The sequence below is a fragment of the Nicotiana tabacum genome, chromosome 17 (genome assembly GCF_000715075.1).
Source record: "Nicotiana tabacum cultivar K326 chromosome 17, ASM71507v2, whole genome shotgun sequence".
In the NCBI taxonomy this organism is placed as follows: Eukaryota; Viridiplantae; Streptophyta; class Magnoliopsida; order Solanales; family Solanaceae; genus Nicotiana; species Nicotiana tabacum.
The window spans coordinates 150,713,214-150,737,241 of record NC_134096.1 but is presented as its reverse complement, the minus strand read 5'-3'; the positions used below and the strand labels follow the sequence as shown (position 1 = coordinate 150,737,241).

Here is a 24,028-nt window from a genome sequence, read left to right as displayed (position 1 = left end):
CACTACATTTGATCTTGATTAATGGCATTCTTGCCGAATTTAAGGCAAAAGAAAACACAAAAAAGAAAAAATGATAGGTATATCACCGTGTATTTATCAAAAATTGAAAAAGAAAACTAAAGTTGGCTAAAAAGAGAGTATCCCTCAATTAATATTAAAGTAGCAGTCCCATTGAGATATTTACTTTAGCTTATTCTCGGTGGCTGCTGCATACATTATGTAATTCGAGACCTTTATAATTTCTTGGTGTTTTTCCTTCTCAGACTAGAGGATAAATCAAGAAGGATTATTATAATTCAGCGATATTGAAGTAAAGCATGTTCTGGCCTATTAATTTCAGCTGTTTATTACCTACTAAGATTCTTGTGACATAAAATACTTGTCAATATACTAAAATACAAAAGGTTGTCCGTTCCATTTTATAAGCCAAAGTTAGGAAAGGTAGTCTATCTGATGGTATTGGCTTCACTTGGAAACTACAGAAAAGATAGGAAGAGGATGATAAGATTTGGGGATAGGATTTTAGGAATGAGGACTAGAAATATATACATGCTGAACTTTCCTTTAACTTTGTACCTTGCAAATAATAAGAAATACCCCCCACAATAATTATGTTTCCTTTGGAGTATCCTGTACCTTTTAATAATTCCTGCTAATAGTAATCATAAAAGTAGAATAAGAGCTTTTTCCGAAGTCTCCTCCCCTAATAGTAACAAATTTGTTTCTGTATTATTCACATACCATTTTATTTGGAGCCAAAAATGAGATAACCTTATCAGCGGGCGTAAAAGGAAACTTTAATGGGTAAAATTTATCGGCACTTAATATTTATATCAATAATAACAAATCCTGTAATCCTAAAAATGTGTTTTAGGGAAGGTAATGTGTACGTAGTCTTTATCCCTACCTAACGAAGATAGAGAATTTGTTTCCGATGGACCCCTGACTCAAGTAAAAATGAAAAAGAAGCAATAACAGTAAGCAATAAAACCAACAAGATAGTAAAACATCGAAGCAAAAGAAACAACACCAATATTAAGAAGATCAACATACATTAATAGAAAACAAAAAATAAAAAAATACATGGCTAACACTAGTATTACTGTAATGCTCGACTAACTACTAACCTTATATCCTAATTCTAGACATCCACGCCCCTCCTGTCAAGTATAAACTGATGTAACGCTATTTCCTACCTAATCACCTTACCCCGATACTTCTTTGGTCTATCTCTACCTTTCCTGCCTAATTATGTCAAATTATTTTAATTCATCATAATGGAGTCATAAATTAAAGTAAACAAATATATTAGTATAATTTAGTGATTAGAATGTATATGACCAAAATCTTAATTTGTTTTTGAGAAAACGTTGACTGCTGACATCTGAAACTGCAGCAGATCTAATGAAACGCACATGGGTTCCTCGTAAATTTCTGCATTCTTTTTTTTTAAATTTATTTCTTTTTAGAGATCTCACAGATTAATCCACGGTTCTCAAGCCAAATCACGTGACTGTTCACAACAGTGGATTGACGGCCCTTTCTACAGTTTCTCGCACCGCACCGTAACTTGTCCTTCCCTCCACCGATGTCATTGTTTGAAACGAAATGTTGAATTACAGTTGAAGATCAAATGGACGTGGAGAAATCGTCCCTGTGCAATTGCGTGGTGAATTTTCTGTTGGAAGAGAACTACTTGTTAACGGCATTCGAGCTTCTTCACGAGCTTCTAGATGATGGCCGTGACGATCAAGCAATTCGTCTCAAACAGTTTTTCTCCGATCCTTCGCAATTCCCTCCCGATCAGATCTCCCGCTTCAATTCCCTCAGAGGTTTGCCGCTTCTCTACCTTGCCTTTATTTGCTAAACGCACATATCAATAAAATCCGCTGTGTTTATGCACATTTTCTGCATTTGGAATTTATTGCGATAAATATTTAGCAAAATCGAGCGAATCAATCCGTTAAGATTAGGTTATGAAGTTGAGTTTTCTTGTGTTACGACTGAGGAATTTCATGGTATATAAGAGCAAAGGGAGTATCTGAAATAAGTTGATTAATATCAAGTAATTTGTTCTTTTTCATTTTGGCCAGTGTTCAGTTGTAATAACTACAACTTTACTTTAATTTTGCTCATGGTCCTTAGTTCATTATGCAGGACGATCAATTGCCTGATTGTTTGAATCAGCTTTTTAGTTGCAGGCTCATATATTTTTTTTATATGAATAGTAACTATTCATTTATCAAAGCAGTTGCAGATCCCCAAAGTTTGCTTGAAGAAAAAGAAGCCCTGGAAGAAAAGTTGGCGCTCTGTGAATATGAGTTCCGTTTGGCTAAAGAGGACATTGTGCAACTTAAGACCGAGTTGCAAAAGAAAAGTCAGACTTTTCCTCGTCAAACAAGTGGTACATCCCTGAAACTGTTTTGCACTTTCGCTGCCTCTTCTGATTGTGACTTTGTTAGCTTTAGCTCGTTCATTCTGATAATGTTCTTGGAACTGCGAATCCTAGTTTAGCCTGGATATTCTGTTTCTCAGTGAAGTTGTATGATTAGGCAGATTTAGAATGGATGCCAGGATAAACTGTAGGCTTGTCATGTCTGAACCTAAAGTAGTTTCTTGAAGGACTGGTGGTTATGCTTTAAATATTACTTTTTGTTAACCGAGAAATCCCCAGGGGCCAGCTGGCACACGGTTTGAAATTTGGTGGATGATGGGCTCGCCTTCTCCACTTAAATACTAGGCTTTTGTGTGTGACAGGAGGCCTAGGGCCAGTGTTTCTGCTTTAGATATGGGTTATATTTTGTTTCATTCAGTATGATCATTTTGTTCATGCGAATTTATCTGTTTCTTCATTGTGCAGATTCAAAGATAGATGCTTCGGAAAACCATGGAACTGATTTTCAGCAGCAGAAGAGGGAAGGTTCTTTCTCTGATTTGGGTCCTTTGAAGGATAATGAGCGGAGGGATTTGAACTGTGCTGTAAAGGAGTATTTACTATTAGCAGGATATCGCTTGACTGCAATGACATTTTTGGAGGAGGTAACTGATATGAAGACAACTTGCTTATTTCTTGATGTTCATCACACTACTGAAGGAGGTTGCATTTATCTACATTATGTCACAGAGCTGTATTTTTAGTTATCTACATCTTCTTGTTCCTTCTTTCCACCTTTTTGGTTTATTATCTGCGGAGGACCTAAAATATTTGGAGCTTCATTTATGTTAAACATATATGCTGCAGTTGACGTCTCAATGAAATACAAGTACCAATCAAACTCTAGTTAACTTAGAAACGATCATCCAAATTACATGTTCTCGGCAGACCTTCAAGTAGTGTGGCCTCTTTCCTGCATTTATGTTAAATGTGAAGATAGTAAGTAGAACTGTGACCTTTTAAATACAACTGGCTATATCCCCAGGGGCTTGCCTTAGAATTCGGCTGACCAGATTTTCTTTAGGTTTATTTTGGAGCACACATAATATTCCAACATGTATAGATAATTGGGTAGAATTTATTGAAAACTTCTCTCAGAAGATAGAATTTTCACTTTTTTTTTTCCAGTAAAGGTATAAAAATAAGTTAAAATTTGCTGGTCTAGGGGACTACCACTTAGATGTAGATAATGTTTTTTTTGCCGAAGGCTGGAACTGAACTCGTGACCACAAAGACTAGGCCACCATTCCACCTACCACCTAACCAATGCACCAACCAACACTTTGTTAGGTGTAGACGATGTTATATCTCACAATTACAAGGGAAATAACTGATTGACCATGAAAAGATGCCAAGATAATCAAAGCTTCCCAAGAAAGGAAGGTAAAATGATTGGTTTTATATAAGCACCATATTTCCTTTTGTTTAATTTTATTTATTCAGACTGCGATTACATAGAGATTAAAATTAACTTTGTAATCACCTTTGCTTCCGGCTATCGAACCAGGCATAAGTTAAGTTTTAACTTAAAATGTCACATAATAATATGATGAATACCACTTCTATGATAGAAGTAGAACTGCCAAAAGATAATCTGAATTATTCCATAGATCCTTCTAGTGCACTGGGAGCCCGGTGAGCTAAGCTCCCTCTATGTGGGGGTGGGGGAAGGGCTAGACCACATTTTGTCTTATGTACACAACCTTACCTTGTTATTCATACATCTTGAAACCTTGACCTCCTGGTCACATGATAACAACTCTTACCATGCACAAGGCTCCTCTTCCACATTCTCAAAGGTTAACCAAAAAGATTAAAAGAACCTTAAGAATTAAGAGCAACAGGTGTACGTGATTGAGAACAACAAGTTACTTGTTCATCCATTTTATCCCTGTGGAACTCAAGTAAATGTTTTTTTGTTTTGATAAAGAAACTCAAGTAGATATTATTAAATAGAATAAGAACATACACCAGATCACCAGATCATTTATCAAAAGAAGAAAAACACTAAGTCGAATGCCAGACCCTAGAAGATCGGTAACTCCTTTTATAATTAATCCGAGCAAAGAAAGTTTAATCATTATTGTGTATGATTACTTCCCGTGGAACTAATCATACACCAGATCATTTATCAAAAGAAGAATAAACACCAGGTCAAATGCCAGACCCTAGAAGATTGGTAACTCCTCTTAATTTTAATCCGAGCAAAGAAAATTTATTCATTAATTCATTATTGTGTATGATGCTTTCAGTGAAACTCTTGGCTAAAAAGAGGAAAAGCAGATCTTTCTCTGACTGAGGAATTTCTTAGACCACTCCCCTCTTAATTCGCTTGGTCTCTAGGATCTATGTTTTGCTTTCGCAGATTGTGTGATTAGAGAAAATGAGGACCAGAGGGCATTGGCTTCAATCTTTTAGTTCCACACCAGTAGCTACACAGAGAGAGAGAGAGAGAGAGAGAGAGAGAGAGAGAGAGCGCTTAACTCTTTATGTTATATCCATGCTTACGTGTCCAATGAGATATGGGATGTTGTTGGAAATGCTTTAGGGATTAGATTGTTGAGGAGTTGGAATTCTGCAAGATGTGTTAGTGTCCCACATCGGCTATGTGTGGGTGTTTGGTCTCTTTATATAGTCTTGGGCAATCCTCACCTCTTGAGCTAACTTTTGGGGTTGAGTTAGGCCCAAGGTCCATTTCTTTATCATGGTATCATAGCCAGGCCCACCTAATTCTCGTTTCATCCGATGTTGGGCGCCCATCTTATATTGTTCCCGCTCTAGATGTCCAGTCCTAGGCGTGCGGGGGGGTTAATGTCCCACATCGGCTATGGGTGGGGGTGTTTGGTCTCTTTATATGGTCTTGGGCAATCCTCACCGCTTGAGCTAACTTTGGGGTTGAGTTAGACCCAAGGTCCATTTCTTTATCAATATGAGAAAAATGTAGAGGCAAGAGTTCATTCTGTAATCAGATAAGGAAAATTTATTCCTTGTGTACTAAAGACCACACACTTTTCATTCAACTGTGAAATATTCAGTGAACCTTGATCTCAACTCGTTGGTTATCTCAGAAGATGGAGCAATCTTTAGAAATTCTAGGTTGAAGGTAATTAAAAGCATTTTTGGGACAGAATTCCAGTAAGATAGCTGTTTTGTCAATGTTCAAAATTTTGGTTACTACTCAAAAATTCTTCGTAGCATCTTCTGAATGCCAGTCCATGGAAATCTCATGCTGGAATGAGCTAAAGCTTGGTTTATAAACTTGGTAATTCAGGAAAGGGCCTCCATCTCCTTCCATTAGTTTGGGGTTTAAGCCACCCAGGGAGCAAAGTGGGAAAAGCCCACTGTTCGGCTCCTGGGAAGAGGAGTTTAGGCGGAGGGGTAGGATTTGACACACACCAAAAGGAAAAAAAAAGGTATTCTGGCACGGTTTGAAATGTGTAATGTGTTTTCTATTATTTTATCTTCATCTTTCAGAGGCCTTTCATGTATTACCACTCATCTATTTTATGCACTTACTAGGCAGAGGGCCTTAACCATAGAAGAATTAAGGTGTGAGACACATGCATCTGTCCTGTGCGCTCTGCCAACATGTCATTTTGGAAGTCTTCATAACTTCTTTAATATGTATGACAGGTTACTGATCAAGATCTAGATGTTCAGCAGAACTCCTCCGCAGGCGTTCCAGATGCTTTGCGCCATTACTATTACCAGTACCTTTCTTCCACCTCAGAGGCTGCTGAGGTACTTTCTCAACTGTTGATAGTATGGACAAGTTTTATACATGTATGCTTATCCCGAATTGCCTGTAGGAAACCTACGTTAATCATGTCATGTGGATAACTTTGCATCTTGTATAGTCAAGCTAGGTTAACTACAAGTTGTAACTGATATACTATATTCTTTCTTCTTCCGGCAATTATAATTCTCAATTTCTCGTGATTTAATTCTGCAAGAACAATACGTCCACCCAGTTGTTCATAGTGTATTCAGGTATTAATATTTTTCCTTGCAAGTCCTGGTTTTGTTTATGCTCTATGCTGCTCTTTGTTCTATGTTCCTCATGGCCAGTTCATACCTTAGTTTCATCCAGACAGATTTTGTTTGTAGTTCCATTTATCTTGTCTGCTATTTGAGTCCTTCAGATAATGTTTGGTGTCAAATTTGTATGCCTTCAGATTTAAGATTAGTCTAATATTTAACTTATCTCTTTTCCTTTTTTTTTTTTGAGTTATGATTCCATTTTCAGACTACAAGTGTAACTCAAAAGGCATAGAAATTTGTCACTGCAGTAATTTCAGTTTGTTTTGTTTGAATAACTGCAGCTTCTTGAATAACAAGGCTTGTAAATCTACAGTTCTCTTTGCCGTATCCAGGGCTGATTTACTGTGAATCAAACCACCTAAACCCACCTGATTAGCTCCAGAGTTATGTTTGAGAGATCGTGGGAATTAGTTTTATGAGTTTCCGGAGTCTTAGAGAGAAGAAGAGTCACCTATTCTAGATAAGCATTAATGTTCACTTATGACTGCTCTTCTGAAAAAGCATGATTTACTTGGTGATTTTCTATCAAATGTCTTAAAGCTTGTGGTACCAGTCAAGTACGGAACTGACTAGATCAAATTTCTCATTTACTTGCTGAAAACTGTAAATATATGTGGATGGAGCTTTATTGTGGTGTGCTATTTTATAAAAAGAATCGTGGCTTTTTTGCAGGAAAAAATTGCTATGCTTAGAGAAAATGAGTATTTGGTGAAAGAAAAAGACAAGCTGAAACATGAAAAGCAGTCCTTGCTTAGGAGTAAAGATATGGCAGAGGCCCAAGTCACAGTAGTGACAAAATCTTTGGAGGCATTGCAGAAGGAAATGAAGGACAAGGAGATTCTGGTAGTTTCTTTGTTATGTTTTATGTTTTACAAGATTTTCCTGTGTAGCATGTACATACCTCATACTTGAATGATGTACTTTAGGTTCAAACCTTGAAGCAATCTCTAGATAGGCAAAGACAAGAATTGAATGAATGCAGAGCTGAAATAACTTCATTAAAAATGCATATAGAGGGTGCTCGTTCTGCGCGTAATTTTGTAACAAGCGATTCTGAAGATGTTGCGAACCTGCCATCAATAGATAGTTATAAGGAAGAGATGAAGTTCCTACAGAATGAGATCCAGAGGTTGAAATTGGCAAATGATTCCTTGAACAGTGAGTCTCTTGAAGATAACAATGAAGAAACTAGAAATACAGGTCCTGAAAATGAAGTTGGAGAATCAAGTGAGCATAATGTCTTTGACGATTCAGCTGGCATCTCTTCTGGGGATTTAGGAAATGCCAATTCTCAGTTATTGATGGCTCAAACCTCTGCTGACACAATTACCAAACCTGAGGAAGTAGTGGAAGCTTCAAATGATAACGGCATTGTTGAGAAAGTCGAGAATGTACTCGCACACAATGGTGAGCTACCTTCAGAGGCTAAAGGACTAATCTTGAAACCAGACAATTTATTTGTCGAATCAAATGCTGAAAAGATCGTAAGCTCTCTCTCATATGTATACATGATGGCTTTTGCTTGGTAACGTTTTCGCTTGGCAATTATACGTCAAACTTTTTGGATTTCGCAGGGTTTGGGGACTATTCAGATCCTTTCAGATGCATTGCCAAAAATTGTACCTTATGTTTTGATCAACCACAGAGAGGTGTGTTTTGCCATTTGTTATTATTCAAAATCATGCTTCTGAAGTCTGATGTTCTTATCTTATTTAGGAGGCTTTTGTTTGAGAAAATCTTTTCAAGTTTTGAAACTTTTCTTGACAAACATGATCTTAAAAAGTTTTTTCAAAGGCGTTTTCAAATGAAGAAGTGCTTGAAGGGTGCTTTTCATTGAAAACTCTCTTTCCACTGACAAAACACTTAAAAATCTTCAAAAAAGCTACAACTATCCCAATATATCTTCGGCTTCCACGAACTTTTCTTTTTCAAACCTTTTTCAAAATGTTGTTTCAATGGCTTCCAAAATATTCTTCAGCAACCTTGAGGGATCTGCAAATCTTTTTGTCTAATTAGCTGTCATTCCACTTGATTGGTGTTGTCTCTGCAGGAGCTTCTTCCTCTTATAATGTGTGCAATTGAGCGCCACCCAGATAGCAGTACGCGGGACTCCTTGACTCATACATTATTCAACTTAATCAAACGTCCTGATGAAGAACAGAGACGGATTATAATGGATGTAAGATTGTCAAAACTATTAATTCATAATGGATTTTTTTTCTTAAAGTTGAGCATGCCACCAATTTTGTTATCACGTTTAGGCTTGTGTCACCCTTGCCAGAAATGTTGGAGAGATGAGAACGGAAACTGAACTTCTTCCTCAGTGTTGGGAACAGGTGAATTATTATATATGCTGGATGCTCTCATGATTTTACCATATTTTCCATCAACTCTTGCAACTGCTCTTACTGTTATATTGTGAAATGTAGATCAATCACATGTATGAGGAGCGCCGCTTGCTAGTTGCTCAATCATGTGGAGAGCTTGCTGAATTCGTGCGCCCTGAGATTCGAGATTCTCTTATCTTGTCTATTGTGCAACAGCTGATCGAGGATCCTGCAACTGTTGTTCGGGAGGCTGCTGCTCATAACTTGGCATTGCTTCTGCCTCTCTTCCCAAATACGGACAAATATTTCAAGGTCAGCTTCACTACATAAGCTTCGAGGCAATCACGGAGAAGAAATCTGACTTGACAGAATTTCCTACAAAGTAAGCTCCGTGGTCTAGGAAGGGAGCATTTTCTGCTGGTCTTAGTGTGATTGCCGAAACTGATTAAATGATAAGATAAACATAATTGGAAGTTCTCCAATTCCTCTTTTTTTTTTGTGTGTGTGTGTACAGGTTGAGGAGATGATGTTTCAATTGGCGTGTGATCCATCTGGAGTGGTTGTGGATACAACAATCAAGGAAGTTGTTCCAGCTTTAGTAAACTGGGGAAAGGAGTTGGATCATTTGCTACAAGTTTTATTATCTCATGCATTGGGCTCTGGTCAGGTATGTATTCTACATTTATTTTGTTTCTCACTGAAGTAGTAACTTGCCTTAGACATGGATCTGATACATATATTTTTTTCCCAGCGTTGTCAACCTCTTTCAGGGGTTGAAGGTTCTGTTGAGTCACATCTTCGTGCTTTAGGAGAGAGAGAGCGGTGGAACATAGACGTTTTGTTGCGCTTACTAATAGAGTTGCTTCCATTTGTGCTCAAGAAAGCTATTGAGACCTGTCCATTCCCTTTGATTTCAGATGACAAAGGACTAGTTTTTTCTACTTCACTACTTGAACAGTATGCAGGGTAATATTCCCTTTTGCCTGCGTTTTTAACCTACCTTTCTATACTTTCTTCTGCAAAGGTACTCTCATGTGTAGCTAATACTTGCTACATATTTGAATTGTATGTGCAGAGGAAAGATGGATTGGCCTTCTTTTGAGTGGTTGCATATTGATTGCTTTTCAGCATTGATTGAACTGGCCTCTCTATTGCCTCAGAAGGAAGATAATTTAAGGAATCGAATCACACAGGTAGCTTGAATTGTTTGACATGAGTTTTGGTGGTTTAGGTTTGAAAATGCGTTCTTGTTTCCCGAATTCGTCTTTAATTTGGCAATGCAGTTTTTATTGGCCGTTTCAGTCCTGCTTGGGGAACCTTACCTGACACACATCATGCTACCTATATTCTTGGTAGCAGTTGGTGACAATGGTGATTTATCATACTTCCCTGCAACACGCCAATCAAGAATAAGAGGTAATGAGTTAAAAACTTTCTGATTATTAACCTTTAAGTCATACATCATGTTCAAACCTTTTCAAATTGGTGTTGATTTACTCTTCAACAGGTTTAAAACCAAAAACTGCTGTAGCTGAAAGACTTGCTGCCATCTGCGTCCTGCCTCTTCTGCTTGCAGGTGTTTTAGGATCCCCTAGAAAGCATGAACTATTGACAGAGTACTTGAGAAATCTCTTGATTCAAACTTCAGAGCGAGAGAGTCAGCCAGTGAAGCGCGAGATTTTCAATTCTGTTCGCTTCCTTTGGTTTGTGCCATTTAACAAGTTAATCATTACAGTCCTGTGTCTGAACTCCTTAGATGATGGCTAGACTCTCTTTTCCTGCAGCACCATTGATGAACATCACAATATGATTTTTAACATCCTCTGGGAAATGGTTGTGAGCTCTGACATAAACATGAAGACAACCGCTGCCAATCTTTTTAAAGTCATTGTAAGTCCTTTGGTTTTTCTTGGGATTATGTCAATTCCTGTCTTTCTCAAAAAAAATATAATAATAATTTAAGCGTTGTCGTAACATTCTTTGTACCATATTTGAAACTTCACCAGGTTCCATGTATTGATGCCAAGGTCGCCTCAACTCATGTTTTGCCTGCTCTAGTAACTCTTGGTTCTGACCAAAACTTGAATGTGAAATACGCCAGCATTGATGCTTTTGGAGCTGTAGCACAGCAGTTTAAAAATGATGCGGTATGGAAAGGTTTCTTTTTAAATATCTGGTGTCATTCTTATTCTATGTTGATCTATAGAGGCTTTGATGAGACCGGCTCTTCTAACCGTCTTGTTAGATTGTTGACAAAATACGTGTTCAAATGGATGCTTTTCTTGAGGATGGATCACATGAAGCTACAATAGCTGTAGTTCGTGCATTGGTGATGGCAGTGCCACATACGACGGAGAGATTAAGAGATTATATCCTCAATCTTTTACTTCAGCTTTTATGCACTCTTGAAGTAGATACATTCTTATAACGTGTGCCAAAGCACTAGTTCAATTTCTATTTCTCATTAGCTTTCTTTAACTTATGATACATCTGTTGTCCAAGATTTTCCTACTTACAGCAACACCTCCTCCTTCAAGTGACGTGAGACGTCGCCGTGAGAGAGCGGACGCGTTTTGTGAATCAATTCGTGCTCTTGATGCTACTGGTTTGCTCCTTTTAGATATTCTTCTCTTCTTCTCCTTCATAACTCTCTTTACTTTCTGTTGGTATATGTTTATTCGAGATGATTGCCTCTAGGTTAGCTGCTTTGAAAGATGTAGCAAAGTACGAAAAAATATGTAACACGATGGACTGATACTGGGGGTTAATTTTCTGATATATTTGTTGTAAACTACCTTTATCTTTAGTGGTTGATCAAAGTAGATCTTATGGAGTTTTGTGCCATCCAGAGGAATTACCTGACAAATGGCCCAATTTGTACCTAAATACACGCTGAAGTAAAAAAGCGATAGGTTGTAATTTATTAGGTTTAGCGTGATTCATTTTCTTGTTCATGTCAATAGCAAGTGCATGACAGACATGTCCTAAGATAGTTAAGTGAAACCTAGGAAACTCTCAAATGAGTGAAAGAGACCTCCAGTTACCTTCCGGACCTAAGGAGGGTTGATAGAAATATGACTCCAAAGAACTTCTGAAAAATTGAATGATATTTGATTTCTATAGATACTCGGACTGTCTCTACCGAACTAAGTCTGCCAGCACCCTGAAAACTAAACACAGGAAAGGAGAAACAAAGTGAAAGAAGAAGAAACACCGAAGCATTCAATATATAATCTCTCTGTGGTTTAACTGATGTATCTAATGTCAGAGATGATATGCGGAAGGTCTAAGGACAAGTTCTCCTATTGATCTCTCTTCCTCTGGTTGCCTATTGTATAGTCTTTGACATACAAAATGTAACTACATGTGCTATCAAAGCCTAAATTTTGCACTCTGTGACTTTGTCCTGCTTTTCATCCCCTGTATCTTAGCATTTTACATGACCTTTTCATTAGAATCTTCCTATGCTCAGTTTATGATTGTTTTATTGCAGATCTTTCTGCTTCTAGTGTCAGAGATTTCCTTCTACCGGCAATTCAAAATCTGTTAAAAGATGCTGATTCCCTTGATCCAGCACACAAAGAAGCTCTGGAGATTATAATGAGGGAAAGATCTGGTGGCACGTTTGATACGATTAGTAAGGTAATGGGTGCTCATCTGGGAATTGCATCATCAGTAAGCAGCTTCTTTGGTGAAGGTGGTTTATTAGGGAAAAGGGAAACTGGAGATGCATCTCCACCATCAGTGGAAGTTGTTGAACCTCTGAAGCCCATTGCACCAACTGCAGCAGTGGTAGAAGACACACGATTTAGGCGGATCATGAGAGGTGGTTTTTCGGACATGCTCAGGGGAAAAGCAAAGGGCACCGAGGATACTCCCCCAAGTCAATGATTATGGCTCTTTCCTTTTGCAGGGAAGTAAAAATGGAAAGAAGTTTTTTGTATGTTGTGCAGTAGACTACATTGTCCATTTTTTGATTTTTCACTTAAGCTTTCCCATTATCTGGATGAGATTTTGCAATTTATTTCATTCTTTATATCCAAGAAATGTAATGAATTTGCCAACAGTAGAAGAAAACGTTTACATATCCTTAGCTTTACAAATGATATAGGAGATTTACTGGTCTAGCATTTTTCCGAGCACGAATCTTATCAAATAACTCCTGCTCCTCGATTCTCCCAGAGCCCCGAATTGAATTTATTCTCTGATGAATAAGGAGAACCACATATGAAAGGTTTGTCCTAATTTGCTTTCGGGGTAAATATTTTCCTGCACAGAGTGTTTACACCAACTCAATCTATTACTCCAGTGTCCATTTCATTAAAACATGCGGTACATGATGTCCTTTGGATGGGACATCCTTCTCACACCTAAATCAAAGTCTAATAGTTTGAGTTATAAAGTGAACTTTGTCAGTAAATTCACAATAATAGTATTAAAGGTTCACGGTAGCCAAATACTAGTGACTAAGGAGTCTGCAGCTGCAACCAATAGGACAACAGAATGTGAACTATCTCGCTTATTTTCTCAGTTTGAAAAATAGAAAATCCACCCATGAGAAAATGTACAAGTAATACTTCCGTAATCTGCGTAGAGTTTTCCGCGATATCGTCATATCACTCTAATGTATTCGCGTTTCTTCCTCTTGAGAAAATCAGGTGAATAGAATTAACTATCCGATTTGATTACTAAATTTTGTATTAAATCCATTCAAAAATTATAATAATGTTGGGTAATTATGGAGCAGATTAATTTTAAGCAATAATAATTTTAATGTGAGCAATATCTTTAAAGGAGTGCTTAACATAAAAACAAGAGTAGCATTATTCAAATGGAATATAGCTTTAAACAGACAAATGATGTTTAAGAGGAAACATGATTCATTTCACACTTGCTCAAAGAAATCACCTATCCTAGTAGGGTTCATTAGTTTATGACGAGGCTTGTTATGTCCCTACAATTTCGGAACTTCGGCTTAAACAGGAATCCAATTTGGTAGGCTTCTAGGTAACATATAACACCAGTGCACAACTATATATATATATATATACAACCGCGTTAGGCACGTAAAAAAGTTATTTGCACAAATCGAGTTGAGTTCTCATGTCGAGCTGTAGTTCAGCTTTAGAAGTTGTAAGACATAGAAGAACAGGAGCAGTACTGTTCTACAAGAAACCTCGTCCCCCTTTCAAGAACGATCCTCTTGTTGATTTCCCAACTTTACCAAAAGTTGAGGGTATAATAAAGAATCTGCAGCGGACAGATATGAAGAATAACGTGACAGAAACTAAAGAACATAGAATGGCGGCTGATGAACATGTGTTGTTCTATTTCGGAAATGATTATGGATTTCAACACCCCTTACAAATCTTGAATAAAATGATTCCTTCATACAAAGCAAAATCTAAATTTTCGGCCCAAGAGGAACGTTTAAGCGAAGATGTCTTCACCTTGTCGTCTCTAGAAGATATGCTCGATGAGTTTCAGCAAAAAGATCTTTTTTGATTATTGTTACTTAAATTTAGAGGCCAATCCTGGATCTAGGATTCACAATAATGTTATCTTGATTTTTTTTATTTTTTAATTGCCTATGCATACATAATTTGTCGTTTAGCTGATTCCAACTTGCTTGGGATAAAAACGTGATTGTTGTAATTATTGTATGCATACATAATTTAAGCAGAAAGTGATTTCAGTTGAACCCATGGTCTTATTTTCATTCTTGTTATTATCACTAATTAATTGTTTCTGTGTAGAATCCAGTTATCAGTGTAGATTATTTGCACCTTCGCTTGGTAGAAAGCTGGCCATTAAGCTACATTGTGCAAATTTAAGAATATGTTTCCTGTATTGGAGAAAATGTTCCCAAAAAAATTTGGTTCATGTTGTAACGGATAGTTTTCTTCAGCCAAATTTCAGCAAGTTAGAACTCTTTTACGCCAACTAATTTAGGATTTTAAATAGATACATAATCTCTTCTAAAGCTTAAAAACAAAAAACAAAACTATTCATCATAACATTAAATGGAAATGCATTCCCCTTTTTCCCCTTAAACTTTAAAAGACACTTATTGACTAACTAATTTATTGATAGGAAAGATATATGATGTTTTACAATTTAAAAGACATGATAACAAACATAATCAGAGTTTAGTAAGGTGATCCATCCCAAGAATTTCTAGGTCACTTAAAAGCCGTATTCCATATGAAAGGGCGACCCCAGACAGCATATCGCCCATTTGAGAGAGAGAGAGAGAGAGAGAGAGAGAGAGAGAGAGAGAGAGAGAGAGAGAGAGAGATTCCATGTTTTTTTGGATGAAGCCAAACTCATTGAAAACATCTTGTGTTGTGTAAGTCTCTGGTAAGTTAGTAATCTTTGCTATGATTTTATTAATTGGAAGAATTCTTACGGTTTTACTTGTATTCACATATAGTACATACTAAAGTTTCTTAATGATTGAAAAGGAAGAAAAATAAGTTATGGATAGAATAATGATCTAAAAACACGATTCATTATAAATTAACTAATTTTACCCATAATTTTTCTTCTTTATCCAGATTTAAAACCAGCAACATTCCTCTGTTGCTGGGACACGGGTATCGACATCCTATAGAGTGTAGATCTAAAATCAAATTCTTATTACCTGTATCTTAGAATTCGGGAATACGTATAGAAGTATGACTATTTGTGTTAAGATACAATCAATACGACACATTTAAGTATATATTGTGATAAATATTTGAAGGTATAAAATTAGTAGTAGTACAATTAAACTGATCTTTGTATACACTTACATTTTATTTACAAGTTATTTCGTATAATGCGACGCGTTCTAGTACTAATGAGAATATATATAGGACATATATATACCCAAAATAATTAAATACCCAATCAACATATACGACTATACTTGTTGAATATATCTGTAATTAAAGTAAAGTAAGGTCGACTAAATCCATACTCAAATCGTGTACAAGGGGGCGGATCGGATTTGAGCAACAAAACACCAGTAAGTATATATGTAAAACTATATAATACCCCATTGGCCATGTAAAAAGGTAATTTACATATCTTCTCCTAATGGCAACTCAAACTCCAACTTTAGGAGTTGTTAGACAGAGAAGGACGGGAGCAGTGCTTTTCTTCAAGAAACGTCATCTCCCATTCAAGAACGATCCGCCACTTGAATTCCCAAGTTATTTACCAGATCAGAACAATCCTCAGTTCAAAAGTTTATCGGCGGCAAAAGTTGAGGAGAATATCAAGAATCTGCGGCTGACATATTTTGCCGCCGCGAACAATAAATTGACAGAAACTACAGAACATGTGGCGGCTACTGAATTTCGAAGTGCTAATAAATGTGTGTCGTTTGATTTCGGGAATGATTATGGATTTTGGGAGGTCTATAAAATTTTGGAGAAAAAGATACCGCCAAATTGTCCATACAAAAATTCCAAGTTGTTTGAGGAAGTGTCGCCACGTTTAAGCGACTCAGTAGCAATGATTAAAGATGCAAAAAGTTTAAGTGATGACGTTTTCAAGTTATCGTCCCAAGAAGACATGATCGATGAGTTTTTAAAAAGCAGTCTTTTTTAATTCGTAATTTATACTTATGTTTCATGTTCTTGTTAGTATCAGTAATAAACTAATTGTTTATGTTTTGAATACTGTATTGTGAATGTGCATGTTTTGTTTCTTCTTCATTCTTAAAGGCTTTGTGAAATGTTTGCCGCACAATCTGGTCTAAACTCAATAGGTAGAAGACTTCAGTCGACATACATTTTGGTTATACTAGTCTCGCGACATACATTTTGGTTATGCGACATACATTTTGGTTATACTAGTCTCGCGGCACGTGCAATAATGTGGTGGCTGATAATGGTAAGAGAGGGAGAGACAACGCGCGCGAGAGAGAATGCTACCTTAAAAATCAACATTGTCAACGACCCTCACTGCTACTAACTTTTAGAGTGTGTATTATTAAAGGAACAATTTTTACAACAGCATATGTTAACATGCAAAGAATCGATCAAAATCACATAAAGTTTATCGTTGTTTCAAGGTGGATGAAAGTCGGTTGAGAGAGAATATCTAGAAGCTTCTTTTATTATTGAAAAAGAATGTACAAAACTACTACTGAATAGAGCTAATTGTCTCTATTTATACAATGGACCTGGCCCGAGACTATTAATCATAGAAAATTACATTGGGCTCTCTAATATATTGGTACATAAATAAGATATGCTACTACACTATAATGGGCCTCGATCAACTGGTTTGAATTTGGGCTTCCGACTGGAGATCATTACGTCAACACCTCCCGCAAGTTGGACGGGGATACAACGCCCAACTTGGACATCAACCCATGATGGATACCACTAGTGAGGGGCTTGGTGAACAAGTCGAGCCGTAGTAGGCACATGAAACAACTGAATGTCCCCAGCAGCAAGTTTGGTACGGACAAAGTGGCAGTCCACTTCTATGTGTATAGTGCGTTCATGGAAAACAGGATTGCGAGCAATGTGAATAGCTGCCTGATTATCACAAAAAGCAGGCACAGGAGAAGCAACAAAGACATGCAGATCATCAAGCAAGCGGGCAACCTAAGCAAGCTCTGCAACAACTTTACTAACAGCACTGTATTCGGCTTCTGCGGAAGAAAGTGAAACTACTGGTTGCTTCTTAGACTTCCAACCAATGAGGGAACCCCCCAAGAAAATGCTAAAACCAGTAACGGATCTTCGTGTGTCAGGGCAAGCTGCCCAATCACTATCACAATAGGCAGTTAGGGACAAATCAGAAGAGTCTTCAAAGAAAACCCCCATGTCATATGTGCCTTTCAAATACCTCAGAATATGAAGAGCAACAACCATATGAGGAAGCCTCGGAGATTGAAGAAACTGGCTTAAGTGCTGGACTGCAAAGCACAAGTCAGGTCTGATGTGTGTAAGGAAATTGAGCTTTCCAATCAAACTCCGAAACTGTTCAAGTTTAGGTAACAGATCACCAACACCAGCCTTAAGTTTTTGAGTGAGATCCAAAGGAGAGACAACATGGGCAGCCTCAGAACTGAACAGAGATAACCTTATGTTGATGGAGAAGTAAACCAGAAGGGAAATAGGTCACTTAAATGCCCAGGAAATAATTCAAGGTACCCAAGTCCTTGATCTTAAAATAACCATCCAAAAAGGCTTTTAAAGCAAGTATCTCAGCCTCATCATCACCCGTTAAAATAATATCAACAACACAGACAACCAACAACATAATAAAAGAGACATATTTTTTGAAAAATAGAGAATAGTCATTCAAAGAATGTGTTTAACCCCTAGAGCACAAGGCAAGATACAACTTAGCATACCACTGCCGAGAAGCCTGCCTAAGCCCATATAAAGATTTTTGAAGCTTGCATACCAAAGGAGAGGAAGAAGAAGAAGAAGAAGAAACAGACAAACCAGGAGGCAATTTCACGTAGACCTCCTCATCTAGATTACCATGCAAGAAAGCATTATTCACATCAAGTTGGAAAAGAGACCACCTCTTCTTAACTGCCACAACCACCAGACATTTAACAGTGGAAAATTTAATAACAGGAGAGAAGGTTCAGTAAAATCCACTCCCTCTACTTGAGTATATCCTCTTACCACTAACCTACCTTTATATCTTTCAACACTACCATCAGCTCGATATTTGATTTTATATACCCATTTGCAGCCAATAGGTTTTTTACCTTCAGGTAATTCAACAATCATCCAAGTATTGTTGGCTTCAAGAGCCTCAAACTCCTTTTTCATGGTTTCTTGCCAAGCTGGAATTGAAACAACTTGATGATAGAATTGAGGCTCAATGGCAGCACTATTAGCAAAATACTGTACTATAGAGGATAAAGAACTGGAGCTAGCCAAGGAGGGAGGAAAGTCACAAACAAAGTCTGCAAGATGAGCAGGAGGCTGATGAGTTCTAGCAGATTTTATAGTAGGTTGGATAAGGGGAGAAGGTGTCTGGACATGAGGAGCAACTAAGGTAGAGGAAATAAGAGAGGGAATAGAAGCAGAAGGAGAACTTGGAGAATCATAATGAGCAGGGGAAGAATTAGAAGGAGAGAAGTGAACATGAGAAGAGAAAATAGGAGGTGAAGGACCAAGAGAGGAAAGTGTAGAAGCATCAAAAGGAAAGAGGTGTTCATGGAATATGACATCCCTGGAAACAAAGACTTGCCTAGTAGAAAGGTTAAACAACTTGTAGCCTTTCTTACCAAGAGGGTACCTAAGGAAGACACAGGGTTCGACCCTAGCTTGCAACTTATTCTTATGACATTTGGGAATAGTATGAAAACAGAGACAGCCAAATGTTCTGATATGTGAGTAGGAAGGGGGAGTACCATAGAGTAGTTCAAAAGGAGATTTATTCTGGAGGAGCTTGGAAGGAAACCTATTGATAAGATAGGTAGAAGTGAGGACACACTCCCCCCAAAATTTGAGAGGTAATTTGGACTGAAAAAAGTAGGCCCCTAGAAGTTTCAAGCAGATATTTATACTTCCTTTCAACTACACCATTCTGCTGAGGTGTATGTGAGCAACTAATTTGATGTATTATCCCCTGATCCCTAAACAATTGAGTAGCAAGATTACTGGAACCAAGTTCTAATGCATTGTCACTCCTAACAGATTGAACTTTGGTAGAAAATTGGGTATGGACCAATGCAATAAGTGCTTTAAGCAAGGGGAATGCATTGTTTTTAGAACCCATAAGATGTGTCCAAGTTGCTCTAGAGAAGTCATCAACTATAGTAAGAAAGTATTTAAAGCCATTGTAGGTGGGAGTAGAGTAAGGTCCCCCCCATGTGTCAACATGAATCAGTTGAAATGGATGGGATGACTTAATGCTACTATCAGGGAAAAGAAGTCGGGACTGTCTAGCCATAGGACAAATAGAACAAACAAATGATTGCTTTGAAGAGAAAACATAAGGGATACCAGAAATGTCTCTTAGTCTAACAAAAGGAATGTGACCAAATCTTTGATGCCATAACATTTCCTCTTTATTGATGCCAGAATGATTTTTACAATGCATGGTAGATGGAATGCATATAGAGGAAGAATCAGAAACAATAAATGGGCATTTACAACGTGAAACAACACTGGAAACAGAAGGTAAACTATCAGATACTGAAGTGTAGCAGTGTGAAGCAGAATTACTACACTGAGGAGGAGTCATCAGAAGCCTGTAAAGTCCATGTTCCAATTTACTAACTTCCAGTGGACTCTTCAGTGAAGGGGCCTGTAGGATACATGAAAGTGAAGTAAATTGAACCATGCCATGAAGTTGAATGACTAACTGAGAAACAAAAATAAGATTGTAGTGAAAAGTGGAAACATAAAGGACATGATGCAAAGTAAAAGCAAATAATTTAAGAGAACCTGTGCAATTTACTTTCACCTTATAACCATTGGGAAGGGTAACAAGATAAGGAATAACTAGAGGTTGGATGTTAGAAAGAAGGTCTTTGTGTGAAGTCATGTGATGTGTGGCTCCAGAATCTAAAATCCAACTATATTCAGCTACCCTACTTAACAGAGATGCACTGTAACGCACTTCTACACAAGCAGTCAAAGGAACATTACCAGCAAAATTTGTAGATGCCATAAGATTTGTATGAGAAGAAGGAGATTCAGACACAAGAGTGTGTTGCAACATAGACATGAGCTGAACATACTGCTCCTTAGTAAGTCCAGGTACCAGAGAACCACCCTCATTCTGATTAGGAGGTGCAGAGGCATGTGACTCATTGCTAGAGGATATGTCAACCTCAACATTTGCAGCCATCTTCCTACCATTAGTGAACTTGAAAGCAGGTGGGAATCCATGCAACTTATAGCACTTTTCAATTAAATGACCACTCTTCTTACAATATTTGCAAAACTGAGTTGCTCTACTTGAATCAAAAGATACTTTTTGAGAGTAGTGCTTTTGAGGTTGTAATGGTCAAGAATGGTTAAGGGATGTTACATTGAAAGAAGTCGACTCGGGATTGAATTGAGAGGAAGGATTGATCTGCCTTTGTCTCTCATCCTGAAGGAGAATGTTATATGCACTGTCCAAGGAAGGAGGTGGCTGCATCATAAGAAGATTACTCCTGACACTGATATAAGTGTCATTCAGACCCATGAGAAACTGATGCAGCCTATCCTCTTCCTCCTCTTTCTGGATACCAGCCTTAACAGCAGAGGTACAAGTGCTACCATGACAAGTGCGCATGACTCTTAGTTCATCCCATAACTTCTTCAACTTGTTGAAATAAGAGGCAATGTCGAGAGAACCCTGGTTAGTGGAGGCTAGTTCCTTCTTAATCTCAAAAACCTTAGTCCCATTTATAGTCTCATATCTTCTATTTAATTGTTTCCATATGTCTTCAGCTGTCTCAGAGTACTGAACACTCTCAGCAATACTGAAAGACAAAGAGCTAGTTAACCAGAAAATTACTTTGTTATTACATCTATCCCAATGCTTAGACTCAGGTGAATTAGGGGAAGGTCTAGGCAAGGTACCATCGATGAATTCAATTTTATTTCTACCAGACAATGACACAATAATGCTCCTTCTCCATCCTCCAAAACCAGATCCTGAGAAAGGTACAGGAACTAAGGAAAGACCAGGTATATCGGAAGAGTGAAGAAAAATAGGACTTGAGGGCTTAGGGATAAATTCAGACTGTTCACGACAACCAGAGGTACTGCTGATATCATTATCAGTCGGAGCCATGAAAAAATAGGCGATTAACACAAAACATCACACACCCAAACCCTAGCACGCAAAATCAGAGAGAAAAGAACAAAATTACCGGAGTTTTCGCAACCGGAAAACACGGCCTTCTAGAGTGAAGAATACACAACAATTGACTTTAGCAATTACGAGCTCCTTCAAACAGCGAGAGAAACCCCCAAAACAGCAAAATAACCATATTCAGAGACCAAAAAAAACCCAGTCAAAACAGGAGCGGGTAATACCGGAGAGGAGAGGACAACGAGATCAAGCAAGATCGCTGCTCTGATACCATGTTAACATGCAAAGAATCAATCAAAATCACATAAAGTTTATCATTGTTTCAAGGTGGAAGAAGGTCGGTTGAGAGAGAATATCTGGAAGCTTCTTTCATTATTGAAAAAGAATGTACAAAACTACTAATGAATAGAGCTAATTGTCTCTATTTATACAATGGGCCTGACCCGAGGCTATTCATCAGAGAAAATTATATTGGGCTCTCTAATATATTGGTACATAAATAAGACATGCTACTATACTATAATGGGCATCGATAAACTGGTTTGAATTTGAGCTTCCGGCTAGAGATCATTACGTCAACAACATATAGATTTAGATTTTGTTTAACATTTTGTGTATATAATATTTAATATTTTATTTTTATTTGACTTTTTATATATTTTAGATTTTTAATAAAGATACATCATACACATATGCTAAACAGTCTTAATTATTTATTACTAAAATCTAGACATGATATCTTTATTATTATCAAGTTTGTCATGATCTTAAGGTTAAATAAACGAGGCATGGAGTCGTGGCGGGGTGGAATAAAAAGAAACAAAAAACAGAAAAGAAAAAAGAAAAACAAAGGAGGCTTAAATGGAAAGAATAATATGTTAGGAAAATCTCCAATTTTCTTTGCTGGATAATCGGAATGACCAAACTCTTTAGAAAACATCTTGTACAGTGTACTTTCTGGTAATTAGTATTTAGTAATCTTTGTTAAAATTCTCTTAATTGGTAGAATTGTTAATTGTTTTTACTTTTTATTTACATACTACTTCTGGTACAAACTAAAATATATTAACGAGAAAAAAAGGAAAAAAATACATAATAAAGAGAATTAAGGATCTAAAAAGAGGATGCATCCTAAATTAAGTTTTACCCGTGACTCTTTCTTTAATCTCCGCTAAGAACAGACGTTGTACGTAAAAGTAAGCCCTCAACTAGCTTATGATTGGGATGTACTTCTTGTTGTTATATCTAGAAAAGAAAACACTAATAACACACAATTTGATGCTTATATGTGTAAGATCGATCATGAAATACTGTGAAGACATATTTCCAATATTCAGTTACAACACAAAAGATTGATGCATTTTATGCTTTAAAAAAAGGATTGACACTTTGCCATTTTATTTTATTTTTTGGAGAAAACACTCAAATTTTGGATGCCCTATATTAACAAAAGCGAAATATGTACATAAGAGAGAGGATTGAAGCCTGTTCATGTGTTAAAGTTTTTATTAATTAAATACTGTTATAAAATAAAAGCAATTTAGTAAAACATGAAGACATGTTATGAAATAAAAGTAATTTAGCAAAACATGAACAAGAAATAGAGATAGAGAGAAGGAAGAGATTTTCTTCTTCAATTGTGTGTATTTTCTTATCTATTACAAGGCCTTTATATAGACATGAAAAGTGAAGAAAAATATGTCATTGAATATGTCATTAAGCATAGAAATATGTCATTGAATATGTCATTAAGCATTTGAGAAGATCATGGAGCAAGAGTAGACATCCAACATAATTTGATTTGTCTTATAACACTCCCCCTTGGATGTCCATAGATAATGTGACTCGTTAAAACTTTATTAGGAAAAAACCCTATGGGAAAAAAATCCCAGTGAAGGAAAAAGAGTACACATGTTTAGAAATACGCCTTTTGGTTGCCTCGTTAAAAACCTTGCAAGGAAAACCCAGTGGGACAAAACCTTGCAAGGAAAAAAGAGTACAATGCGTATTAACTCCCCCTGATGAGAGCATCAATTCACATCCTTGAGCCTTCGCATCCCAATCTTGTACACTAGTTTCTTGAAGGTTGACGTCGGTAGAGATTTGGTGAACAGATCAGCCATATTATTACTTGAACGGATCTGTTGCACATTGATATCACCATTCTTTTGAAGATTATGTGTGAAAAATAACTTTGGTGAAATTTGCTTTGTCCTATCTCCTTTATGAATCCTCCCTTCAATTGGGCTATGCATACTGCATTGTCTTCATACAAAATTGTGGGTAGTTTGTCACACTTCAAACCACATTTGTCTCGAATAAGATGTATTATAGACCTCAACCATATACATTCTCGACTTGCTTCATAAATAGCAATTATCTCAGCATGATTAAATGAAGTAGCCACGATTGATTACTTAGTCGATCGCCAAGATATGACAGTGTC

The 24,028-nt window shown here is 37.1% G+C and overlaps 2 protein-coding genes across 2 annotated transcripts; one reads left to right on the top strand and one right to left on the bottom strand.

Moving 5' to 3' along the window:
• Positions 1–1,386: 1,386 nt before the first annotated feature.
• On the top strand, positions 1,387–12,929 carry LOC107821016 (uncharacterized). The gene is made up of 20 exons (XM_016647405.2): positions 1,387–1,832; positions 2,252–2,404; positions 2,861–3,039; positions 6,068–6,175; positions 7,148–7,318; positions 7,402–7,959; positions 8,050–8,124; positions 8,526–8,654; positions 8,737–8,811; positions 8,905–9,114; positions 9,317–9,469; positions 9,554–9,768; positions 9,878–9,995; positions 10,086–10,218; positions 10,310–10,505; positions 10,587–10,692; positions 10,809–10,949; positions 11,048–11,171; positions 11,291–11,407; positions 12,296–12,929. The coding sequence occupies exons 1-20, from the start codon at positions 1,634–1,636 to the stop codon at positions 12,691–12,693; spliced, it is 3,558 nt and encodes a 1,185-aa protein (XP_016502891.2). The 5' UTR covers positions 1,387–1,633; the 3' UTR covers positions 12,694–12,929.
• Positions 12,930–16,879: 3,950 nt separating this feature from the next.
• LOC107821015 (uncharacterized) lies at positions 16,880–21,561 on the bottom strand. The gene is made up of 2 exons (XM_016647404.2): positions 20,424–21,561; positions 16,880–20,079 (listed from the first exon to the last, which is right to left on the bottom strand). Exon 1 carries the CDS (start codon positions 21,559–21,561, stop codon positions 20,785–20,787), a length of 777 nt encoding a protein of 258 aa, XP_016502890.1. The 3' UTR covers positions 16,880–20,079; positions 20,424–20,784.
• Between the last annotated feature and the right edge of the window lie 2,467 nt (positions 21,562–24,028).

Bases quoted from the DNA above. Each gene is read 5' to 3' on its own strand.
- LOC107821015 (XM_016647404.2), bottom strand. From the start codon at position 21,561: ATGGCTCCGACTGATAATGATATCAGCAGTACCTCTGGTTGTCGTGAA.
- LOC107821016 (XM_016647405.2), top strand. From the start codon at position 1,634: ATGGACGTGGAGAAATCGTCCCTGTGCAATTGCGTGGTGAATTTTCTG. The intron at 2,405-2,860 runs GTACATCCCTGA...TTCATTGTGCAG, and splicing joins TTTTCCTCGTCAAACAAGTG to ATTCAAAGATAGATGCTTCG. The intron at 10,950-11,047 runs GTATGGAAAGGT...CCGTCTTGTTAG, and splicing joins AGCAGTTTAAAAATGATGCG to ATTGTTGACAAAATACGTGT.